This window comes from Typopeltis vanoorti, chromosome 17 (assembly GCF_054136105.1).
Source record: "Typopeltis vanoorti isolate ZY-2024b chromosome 17, IOZ_Tvanoo_1.0, whole genome shotgun sequence".
Lineage (NCBI taxonomy): Eukaryota > Metazoa > Arthropoda > Arachnida > Uropygi > Thelyphonidae > Typopeltis > Typopeltis vanoorti.
In genome coordinates, this window is record NC_143565.1 from 104,432,721 (window position 1) to 104,445,407 (window position 12,687).

Here is a 12,687-nt window from a genome sequence, read left to right on the forward strand (position 1 = left end):
TAATGGAATGTATACAGCACTCGGAAAGGATTAAAACAGACTTTAATACTTCCAGTATTTCATCTCAGTCACTGAGACAGCTTCAAGGATTACAAAAAAAACTAATGTAACATACACACAAATACCACACAATACTAAGCTAACCATGTGGGTGACTCTCAAGTCCTATCTAGTTGGTGCACCCTCTATGGGCATTTGTAGGTGGCCTAGAATGTAAGGTGGGATCTCTGATGATTAATGTTTCCCAAATTTTTGGAAGTTTAATGCAACCGTATTTATTTAGATTTGGTTGATTTCTGAGAGCTGCTGCAGATTCTAAAAATAGTCTTTCTGTTTTGAATTTACTGTGGTTGAACATGGTGTTTTTTATTTAAGATATCCTGTGGATTGTATACAAAACATGGTCTGCCAAGCCTGACTGACCATAGTTGTAGTTGCAGATATATGACTTGTGTTCTTCTAAGCTGATCTACCTGTCTGTCCAAAGTATGCCAGCTTACAGGAACAGGGTACTTTATAAACTCCAGGCTCTGAGAGAGGAGGGAGTTGATTTTTGGTAGAACGGATAAGGGTAGCAAGTTTGTGGTGGGACTTAAATGCTGTGTGAAGGTTGTACTTTTTTTAAGTCTTATCTATTTTTTCTGATGTGTCACAGATGTAAGGTATGGTAATGGCATTTCTGAACTCATTTTGAAGAGAGGGCCAGGGATTGGGGGAGGAACAGCTTATTTTTTTAATACTGTAATCACTGTGGCCATTGGAGAGGAAGGTGTTGTGTATGTGGTTGAGTTCAGTTGAAAGGGCAGTTTCACTGGGACAAAGATTGTGGGCTCTCTTGGTTAGAGTTTTAATAATGCCATATTGTTGAGTGGGGTGGGAGAGTTTATGAATGTATCTGCCTGTGTGCTTAGATTTTCTATATGCAGTGAAGGAAAGTGTGCCATTAGGAAGGTGTGTAACTAAGGTGTCAAGGAAGGATAAACTAGTGTTATTTTCCTTTTCCATCATAAACTGGATTCTTGGATGTAGGCTGTTGAGGTGACTGAGGAAAGAGTCTAATGTGTTCCTCCATGGGTTCCTCCCCCTAACCCTCTCTTGCCAATTTTTATATGGAAAATTTTGAAAAATGAGCCGTAGACTCAGCCCCTTTCAAACCTTCTATCTGGCTAAGATATGTAGATGAGGTGTTCTCTATTTGGCCTCATGGCCCAGACACATTAGACTCCTTCCTCAGTCACCTCAACAGCATACATCCAAGAATCCAGTTTATGATGGAAAAGGAAAATAACAATATTTATCCTTCTTTGACACTTTAGTTACATGCCTTCCTAATGGTACACTGTGGTATTTAATAGCACTATGATCCTCCATAGTGCTCTTGAATACCATGTGAGGAAGTCTGTCTAGTTCCATTCCATAATGTAACTAAAATAAAGGATTTGATGCTTTTTAACTGTGTTAAGAATTTTTGAGTTAGGGATATTCAAATTTTGCAGCACTTGTGCATTAGTCTTGTATTCTGTTTATTTTCCTGAAACATTTCATTTCAAAAGCTCACAATTTCTCACTGTATTTCTACTTTATGTACAATAACTTTCACATTACTTCAACCTTGGTATCATTTCTGGGTCTAGCTCCCACTGATGTACCTTTGCACAGAAGCATTTACCACACTGAGATAGGATGGTTCTGCTCAGGGGTAGGCTTTTGCCTTTCTCTGAGTGGGGCCACTGCTGAGTTCATGGTTCTGCTCAGTGGTGAGGGTGAACCTGTCATTGGGCAGAGCCACTGCTGGGGGTTTCTCTCCATGGCAGGGTGGGCCTGTCACTGAGTGGAACTACTTCTGAGTAAAATGGTTCTTCAGGTCACTCGCACTTGCTGAGTTTAGAGTGATCTGAGGGATTGCTTGAGTTTTTGGAGACTTCCCTTCACTTATATAGTGAAACCAGCCTGGATAGTGGTCCTTCCCATAATGCGTAGTATTATATACATGTTCATAAGGATATGTTTGTTGCATTACAGGATATTAAGGCAATTGATGTGAAGTCATTAGCCTTTATTTACAAGTAGGCCAGTCATAAAGTTACTTCACATGCAAACTTTGTTTGTTCACACTTGGATAAAGGATTAAACCAAGAATATAACTTGGCATCTTTAATTTAAAGATTTCAATACAATCACAGAAATCTGATACCTATACTGAATACTTCATTATATCAAATGTAAGGCTAGAAACACATTTTGTAAGTATCAAGAAAGTTAAGATAGAAGATGAAAGAGTTGGTTGATAGGTGGAGAAGAGGGGATATGATAGAAACATTTAAATTACCAAAAGGTTTTTATGAGATTGATTCAGGGGAAATGTTTCAGCTGTGTGATAGTGTCAGGGGTCATCCCTGGAAGCTGTGTAAGAAGGGTGTGAGCAGGGAGGGTGAGAAGCAAGTTTTTTTGTATGCAGAGTTGTGAATGATTGGAATGCCTTGCCTTAGAGTGTGTCTGCAGAGAATTTAAGTGTGTTTAAGGCATGGTATGATGAGCTGTGTATATGACAAAAGGACCTCCTAGATGAGTCTTGGACAGCATGTTAGGAATAAAATACTGGATATTGGGATAATAATAATAATTAATAATAATATACTATCTATTTCCATCCTGTGCAGCTTGTACATCAACTTATCTAAGCGCAAATCAAGCGCAAATAAATTGCTAAAACAGGACCTATCCTTGACAAATCCATGCTGACCATCATAAGAATGCTATGTCTATCAACCCAATCCCTTATTTTATTCCTAACCAATCTCTCCAACATCTTGACCATAACCACAGTTATACAGACTGGTCTATAATTTTAAACTCTTGTCCTAGAACCATGCTTGTGGTGTGGTACTATTTTGCCTTCTTACCACTCCATAGGAATCCTACCCACTGCAAGACATAGCTAACTGTGGTGCACATTCTTTAAGAATATGTGGTGACATGTCATCCATTCCCAAAGCCTTATTAACATCTAACCCAACCAACACCTGATACATGTATGATTCTTTCACTTCCAATTTTCCTAATACTTGCCTTCTTTCTATGTATTGCACCACATCATTTACACCAATATGATATATGCTGATAAAGTGTTCGTTCAATAATTCCACTATATCCTTTGCAACTGTTATTCTGCTGCCATGACTATCCATCAAGGTCAGCCTGCCATAATTACTCTTTCTCTTGCTTTTCATATAGTGTAAAAATTCCCTTGAGTTAACCTTAGCCTGACCAGCCAATCTCCTCTCATACTGCACCTTTTCTTTCTTTACCATGCTCGTCACCCTTCTAGCCTGCACTTTATACTCTTCATGGATCTGATCACCAACTGTCTTGTACCTCCTCCATAGCATTTTCTTTTCAGTCACATATTGCTTAAGAATTTTATCCATCAGAAATTCAACAAATTCACTTTCCCTGTTCCTATACACTATCTCCTGCTTCTATTATATATTACTGTAATTAAAATCTTCCATGAAGTTACAATACCGGGCAACTCATTGTAAAGGTGAGTAAAGTTCTGATTGCTATTCTTTGGTATTTTCCATAATGTAAAAACACACTTCCTAGGAAATGTATGCTGTTATTACATTATGGTAGGAGGTCACTACCCAGACCGGTTTCAGCCTTTTTTGAGGCTTCATCAGTGAGTAGCTAGAGTATATAAGTTCTTTTCGCTATACCCTTTGATATTAATTTGGTCTAGCTACTCACAGATGAAGCCTCAAAAAAAGGCTGAAACCGGTCTGGGTAATGACTTCCTACCATAATGTAATAACAGCATACATTTCCTAGGAAGTGTGTTTTTACATTATGGAAAATATCTGGGTAATGACTTCCTACCATAATGTAATAACAGCATACATTTCCTAGGAAGTGTGTTTTTACATTATGGAAAATACTCCATAATGTGGAATAGCGATCAGAACTTTACTCACCTTTGCAACGAGTTGCCTGGTATTGTGCTATGTACTAGGACTACTTGCATTAGCTCATGCTAGTATTCGCCGATATTTTCTCTATATTCGGCATGAAACTCTCTGATTCCAATCTCTGAGTTTCTTATTCGGTTTTAAAACAATGTGGGATTTAATATCCCCTTAATTGAAATAGTGTATAAAGAAGGTGTGAGTAGGGGGGTGGTTTTCGTGCAGAGTTGTAAATGATTGGAATGCCTTGCCTGAGAGTGTGGTGTCTGCAGGGAGTTTGAACGTGTTCAAGGCACAGTATGATGATCTGTGTGTGTGTGTGATAAAAGGACCTCCCAGATGAGTCTTTGACTCCATAAGGTCTTGGGGTAATAATAATAATAATAATAATACTGACTCAATCAATGCAGCAAACTCAGCTCTTTTGTTTCGAATACACTTTACATTTGTGTACAAACATTACAGTCCCTGTGTCTTTGAGACCATTCTACCAGCACCAACATTCTCTATTCTAGCTGCTATACCACACCTCTCTCTTTAGTCTGACTACTTCCGTTTCCTTATCCTGCCTCTTTCTACCTGTCTCATCCTCACCTTTATGCATTTCATCACCATGTGCTGCTGCAACCACATCTTCAACATCATATCCATCTTCCTTCTGTTGTACAATCCGTTTAGTTGTGCTATGTTTCTTCACAAGTAGACTCTGATCATTTACTACATTAACTTCTTGACTCTGTGCCTTCTCAGAAAACAATATCCTTTCTAAATGCCCAACACCAAACCCATTCAAATGCAATCCATCAACTTTAAACTATTCCAACTTTCTTTCAAATTCATTCCATGGATTTAGAAATTGAACCCCTCACACAGCTCAGTCATCTTACTATTCATTGTCTCTGCTCTCCTTCTCAATTCGCTATTGTCATATCTGGGCACCATGCCTACGACTTTTCCAACAACATTATTATTCCTTACCTGCTATAACAACTTTCTGAAATCTCTATTTTCTCCCCCCCCCCTCCCCCCAGCTAAGTCATTTGTCCCCATGACCATCATTATAATTTTGATGCCCAGTCTTTCCTTTTCTGCAACACATCTGTTATTTGCTTCATTGTTCCACCAGGAAAGCATGTTTTATGCATTTTATTAGTCATCACACCTCTAAAGCTTGAGTCCTGATACAATGATATACAACTATCCTTTGACTATTTCTTATTAATACTAACTTCCTCCTTCTTCTCATCAGCCAATCTCTTTTTTAGATGTTTAATATTCTCTTGCAATGTTTCATTTCTTTTAATATTCACTAACTGTTACCTACGCTCATCTATTATGATCCTGACACTTCCTCCCATGATCTCTGTAATGTATCAAGACACTTTTCACATATATTAATGCTTTCCTTTTTCTTGGTTAAGTTAACCAAATAGTCCACAGATCTTTCACATTTTGTAGTGCACACATTAGCAATTTTCGCAACACATCTGTGAAAAATCCAAGGTTGAAGTAGATCTTCATACTGAAGCCTTGCATGCGTTTCTTTATGGACACCATTTTCAGAAGCAGTACGACGAACAAACAAGTATCTAAACACAATGTAGACAACAGAAAATTCCAACAACAGCACTACTGAAGTAAACTTGTTTCCAAACTGAAAAAATGCAGCACAATTTTCAATAAAATGTCACACTATGCGCTATTTAAAAACACTTTTTTAAGCACAGCTCACATCTACTGCTATGTTCACTTGTGACACTCCAGGAAATATGTCTCTTCTTCTTTGCGTTATATCATGCTTAGTACAGGGTCAGCTGTTTTACATGATGCGACTTTAAGTGATCTCAATCTACTTGTTGCAGAGCCTGACTCTGGGGGGAAGGAATGTATTTATGTCTGTAGATGTGTGTTCACGGGGCCAGTTTGCCTGTTTTGAGGGATGAAAAAACCTGAGTTACCACGAGAAAAAAATCCTCTTGGATTCCATATGAAACTGGCTAAATCACCTCTAGTCGAAAGAGACTAGCTAAAAGTTTCTGATGTCATGGAAGGGAATGGAACCCAGGTCTTTCTGACCAAAGGGCTTCATCTATACCGACTGAGCTATGGAGGCTACTCCCAGAAATATATTATTACGTGACACCTCCAGGGAGTCCAAATACTCATTGCGGGAGGGCACCTACTCTAAACCTCTGTCTCCACCACTCAATTCGCCAACTACAACAAATGGTAACTACACCAATACCATCTACCGCCCACCACCTCTAGTTTTTTCACAGGCAATCACAAACATCCATGCCCAAGGCGGATTCGAAACTGCAGCCTTTTGGCTGGAGAGCAGATAAGCTAACCACTCAGCCAACCAGGCTAACATATACTCCAGGAAATTGATGAAACTAAGGATTTGATAATATTCATGGGTAGGAAGTTTATGTTTAGATGGTATATTGCAAAGATGACTAAGGTAGCTCTAGCTTACTTGGTTATTGATGAACATGTTAAAAAAAAAAGAGATATGCAGGTTTGCATTTTTCTTTGTAAGGTTTTGGTACAGCTACATTTGGATTATTGTACTCATCTCTGGTTACACAAGTTTGTTAGGAATGAGGAAGTGATGGAGATTATCTAGAGGTGAGTGACAAAGATAGCATTTTGTGCATTTGGAATGCTTCCTACAGTAATAGATTCTATGGATTGTAATGGAGTCTATGGATTGCAGAAGTGGGTTGATAGATGGCAAAGAGAGGATATTTTAGAAACATTTAAGCTACTAAAGGGGGTTTTATAGGATTGATACTTAAGAAATTTTTTTGCACTTAGCTAGAGAGGCAAAACAAGCATCATTCCTCAGGAAATGGAGTAAGAATGTTTTCAGCAAGGGTATTAGGACTAGATTTTTTGCTTGGATTGTGTGGTGAATTAGTGGTATAGGTTGCCAGAGTGTATTGTAAGTGCTTTCAAGTAATATATTTGAAGTACATAGATATTTTAGGGATAGGGTGGGTTTTTGGAATGAATCCTTGGATTCCATAGCAGTTCCTGTGCAATATTAATAATTACAATATTTAAGAAGAATTATGTATGCATGATACTGGTGTAATCAACACACTGTGGGTTTGAATCTCACCATGGATATGGATTTTTGTGATTGTCTTTAGGTGAGAAAGGAATTTTACAGTGTGGTGTGAGAACACACCCCTACTTTTTGGAGGACTGAAGTAGCTTGAAAATATCCATGTTTATTCTCTAGATCAGGGTTTCTGGATTATGTAAAAAATAAATAAAAACACAAAATATATAAAATTAATAAAAAAAATCGAAATAATCTTAGTCCATCCATGGTAGTAAAGGTTTGTAATTTTTTGTAGGTGGGAGTAACATAAAAAAAATGCAACAATAGAAGAGATACTTTTATATTGCCTTTGTTTTCTATTAGTATTTCATACTATATAGAGTATTACAATTTTATGTAATTTCAGATATGAATCATGATGGGTTATTTAAACTGGCATCAGATTCAGTTCCATACAATCCACTGGTAGATGAGTTGGATGATAATTGTAAAACTTTGAATCCGCTAAACCATGGGCACTTTCCTAAAAATCCGTCACCACCATCACCACCACCACCACCACCAGACAGGTATGTTCACTATAACAGTTTCATTTATAATATCAATTTGTTATTACTTTTATTACACATCATCAACATTTTTTAACTTGGGTGAAAACTAATGCATTTTGTGTATTTTAGGATGGAAAATTTAAAGAATAGAACTTATGTTTTTTAGAACATGATGTTTTGTTATGAGTATTCTAGAACATAAGCTAAGTATTGTATATCCAATGAAAAATATTAAGATGAAAAGCACAGTTATCTGGCAATCTCATCGAGGTCAAGAAAAAAAAATGGTAATAAAGTTATAGGTGACAAGAAGTAATATTCCTGATTTTATCCTTTACCCAAGTGTGAGCAAATAAGTGAGTAGAATGGATTACCAGAATTGGTTGTGAGTTCCCTGATGATGAATTCAAGGAGAGGTATGATAGGATTTGTGTGTATGATGGTTGATTTGGGTCTCCTGTGGTGAGTCTCTGGGTATCCGGAGAGTTCACCAAAAAACAGTTAACCGAAAGACAATTCATCTAATGATAATTTATTGAAAAAGCAATTCACCGAATAATCAATTCATCGAAAGTCATTTCATCGAACAACAATTAATCGAAAAAGCAATTCCTCGAAAGGCAATTCCCCGAAAAAGCAATTCACCGTTCAGCAGTTAATCGAAAACATAATTCATTGAAATGTAATTGATCGAAAAACAACAATTCATCGAAAATTCAGTTCACCGAAAAATGAATTATAAGGCATGTGGGGTGAAGGTGTGTGTGCAATTTTTTAAAAATTGTTTTGTGAGGGATATATCTTTCAGGTCACTTATATACGGTAAGCTACTATTTATCCGACTTCGTTCGGAAAGCGATTTTTTTGCGAAGCATACTGGTTGCAGTGAATGATATCCACTGAGGCGGATATAGTTGAGATGTTAAATGAACATTTCATAAATGTATTTCATCCTCATAAAAATAACATCCTACAGAACTTGAGGTCAATGGGGAGGGAGGAGGAACAGTGATGGTAAGTGAGTTGGAAGTATACGTGAGGAATTCAGTAAATTCGATATCAATCAGCATATAGGACTTGTAGATATATCAACATGTGTCTTTGCGATATCTCAGAAGAGGAAGTCACTAGTGATGTGGTGAAAGGACCGGTTGAAAGTAACTAGCTGTATGAGGGGGGGGAAACTGAAAAGTTCTGATAAACACCTAGAACAAAAATGATGTTAAAGCATTCTGATATAAACCACAAGGAAGACCATATCTTAAAACCCTTTAACACCTAGGTTACCTGAAATCGTAATAATTATTGTTTTTCATTTAGGATATGTAAGAAAACATGTTAGTGGTTTTGAAGAAATTCGAAGACACAGAGGTGCAGGCCATCAGGTTTTTTGTGCTGCAAGAAAAGTCTGCAACTGAGATTCACCAAACATGGCGTGAGAATTTAGGGGACTGTGCCTACCAGTATAACCAATAATTGAAAATTGTGCATCCTGGGCTGGAGACCTTCCACAGCGATCACACCTGACAAATGCCAGCCAAAAACATCGCAAAGACTCTGGAGACATCCAGGGAACGAGTTGGTGTCATTATCTACCAAAATCTGGAAATGCAGATACTCTCAGCAAAGTGTCCCCAAAGGTTTGAATGCCGACCAAAAGAGAAAAAATGTGCATCAAGGGATTTTTGATCATTTTGAGAAATCAGGTGCAAATTTTTAGCTCGTATTCTCACCGTTGATGAAACATGGCTTCTTCGCTATGACCCAGAGAACATACAACAGTCACTGGAGTGGAAACACAAAGGTTCTCCATGGCCAAAGAAGTTTCGAACTAAAAAGTCACCAGGAAGGTTCGTGCCATTGTCTTTTAGGATATGGATGGTGTAATGCTTACCAAGTACTTCAAAAAAGGTGAAACTGTTACAGCAGCTCTGAAGGAAAAACGTTGCGAGGAAATAAGCAGAGGCATGTTGCTTTTGCAGGACAATGTACCTGCTTATGAAATCCAACATCTCTGATCATAAATTCTAAATAGCAGCATTAGCTAATAAAAATTCATAACTTAATGAAAAATGATCATAAACTATATTTTTTTCAGAAAGAGAGAGAGAGTGAGAGAGAGAATTAAGCCTTTAACACTACATTCTTTTAATTATTATGATTTTTAAAAATATATACAGTACAATGAAGTTTTATTATTCTTTATGAATAATATTATTGAAGTTTTATTATTAAAAATTTAATTAACGACATCCTGAAGTTTGGTTTCAACAGAGAAGGAATAAATTACTTTTTTATGATTTAATCCCCCCCCACCCCCACACACAATTTGACCTCCTGTGCAAATGCAAGTTTTTTACCTTTGGCAGAGCCGGTCCTGCCTGGCCCCATCTGACTATTTTCTATTCCCAAATTAAAAAAAAAAAAAAAAGAAAAAGAAAACTTCACAGGAACAAAATTTACTAATATGAATTCATATCTGCAGCTGAGGACTGATTTGTGCGAAAAGGGAAAGATTTTTTAACAGAGGATTCGAAATGGCAGCATCGTTGTAACAAATGTATAACAGTTCTTGAAGAATACATAGAACAATGTGTAAGTTATGAGGTTCTACCTCAATTCCTTCACGGTGGTTATCAGAAATATTCTGCACACCCTTGCAAGATTTAATGGTATGAGAGGCACAGATGGGAAGCAGAATATAGAAGGGTGGGGAGATATCTTAGAGGATGTAGAGGAAATGCAACATTTCAGATCCTTATCCGCCAACATCGGTGATGTTAGTGGATAAGGATTTTAAATGTTGAAGATATTTTGCTAAAATTGTGAGGACTGCACAGCGCATTCTGGCACTGATGCCGAGAACACTGATACTGTATATAGGGGTAAAGATGTAATGACTCCATTCTATAAAGTTTTATTCAGACCACATATGGATTACTGTGCCAAGATTTTGTTATACTTGATTTTCAAATGGATCAAGATATGTCGTAAAAGATTGAAATACGATTTGAATCTTTTAACATCTAATGGTAATAATAACTAATGGTGGTTTCTAGTCTCTGGAATGTTGAGCATGAAAACAGATTGAGGGAATGCCATAGTAGAGTCTAGTGGATAAAGGACAGGGGAGGGGGCGTCATCGAGATATCTGAGTTATTAAGAGATAATTAACTGAATAATGAGTATCAGAATTTTCATAGAATGGGTGGAGTCAGGGGAGAACAAGAGGAACAAGATCCCTGGATGTTGTATAAGAAGATCGTGAATGATGTTGAGTTTAAGGGTGGTTGGAATGCGTTGTCTGGAAGTAGTGTGTGTGAAGACAGTGAATGCATTCAAGCCACAATATGATGAGCTGTGTGTGTGTGTGTGTGATGGAGGGTCTCCCGATATGAGTCGTTGGCTCCCGAGAGGTCTAATAATAATAATAATACGCATACCCGGTCGTACAACACGTTAGGTTCTAGACCACTTCTGTATAGTGAACCACTGCCTTTTTTTATCACAATGTATAAAATGCATGTAATGGCTAAATAACGTTTGCAGAATGCATGTAATGGCTAAATAACGTTTTAGGTAGCCATGTGTGTGTGTGTGTAAATGACGTGAATAATGCATTTGTGTACGTCAGTTATGCAAAAGAAATATTTAGAATAATTTTCGGAAACGTAAATCTTATTCTGAATCGCATGGCTAAAAGGAACATGCTGACCTGTTAACATACCAATCTGCATCATTAAAAGTTTTCTCATTTCGTCAAAAAGATTGTCACGTTTATGGATAACTGTAATATTAACTAGTGGCTTTTTTTTCCCACTTGACTAAGAACTTTATATTTGTTTTTAACAAATTTAACAACAGTAGTGCCAAGTTAGCCTACAGCCTCTCTACGATACATCATTCCCAGTAAATTTAATGATTTTATTCTTAGTAGGTAATGTAACGCGACTTCTTTTCACTGGAAGCGATAGCAACCATACTTGGAATTTTTAAGTATGGTTGCTATTGCTTCCAGTGAAAAGAAGGCATGTCACATTACCTACTAAGAATAAAATCATTAAATTTACTGAGAATGGTGTATTGTAGAGAGGCCGTAGGCTAAACTTACTTGGCACTACTGTTGTTAGATTTGTTAAAAGCTGTGACAAGAAAATAATTAGTATAAACAGTTTACAATTCACAGCCAATGAAACACCCAAACCTAAAGAGATGTAACAAGCAGTGGCGCACCCACGGAGGGGGGGGGGGCAAGGGACCTTCCCCCAAAGAAAAAGGAAAGATGCTCAGTCATCGGCCGTATGCAATGCATAGTATGTATTCTCAAATCGCCTACTCAACTCGCCCCCCCCCTCCCAAAGATTAAATCCTGAATGCGCTATTGTTAACAGGCAATGAATGTTGCTTGTTAACAGCCATGGAGTCTGCGCGGTTAGCCTAGTGGCTATGCGCTCCGCAACCATATGCCTGGGGAAGGAGTGTCCTTGGCTCGATTTCCATCGTCGACGTGAGGAGCTTAAGGATCTTCCGCAACCATAGCCAAGTTAGCTGGTCTTGGGCGTGGACAGCAGGGTTTTCCCCCCAGTTTATCTGGGGTTTTTCATCCTGCAAACTGGCCTCGTGAACATACAGATCTACAGCCATAAATACTTAACCCCCCTGATGGGGATCAACTCGCCCCAATAGGGATGGGGGAGAAAAGGGAGGAAACTCCATATGAATAAATAAAATAAAACAGCCATAGAAGCGTGCAACGATTATTTCACAGGAGCCGCTCCTGCTAAAAAAAACATTGTATGAGCTACTGCTGCATTGTACGCTGGAATGGTTTGATAATCACCCAGAACAAAAATAATATATTAAAGAAACTGTTATAACCACAAGAAAGAACATATCTTAAAATCCTTTAACCGCATGTTTCAAATTGTGATAATTTGTTCTTTTTCTTTTAATCTAAGGAAACATAAAATTAATTGATTTTTCTTGTGGATGTTCATCAGACCCCCTCCCCCCATTGTATAAATTGGCGCTGGTTATAATTGAACAGTGTCGTTTAAGTGGATCTTCATAAAGCGAAACGTCATAAGACAGGTATTAC

General features: G+C 37.7%; 1 protein-coding gene across 1 annotated transcript in view; it reads left to right on the top strand.

The window, feature by feature from the left end:
* Positions 1-12,687, top strand: part of LOC150097734 (equilibrative nucleoside transporter 2-like) — a 260,759-nt gene that overhangs the window by 8,212 nt on the left and 239,860 nt on the right. The window contains exon 2 of the mRNA XM_090407215.1: positions 7,445-7,607. Coding sequence (XP_090263341.1) covers positions 7,447-7,607 — 161 coding nt within the window. The 5' untranslated portion in view covers positions 7,445-7,446. The remainder of the gene's footprint in view (positions 1-7,444; positions 7,608-12,687) is intronic.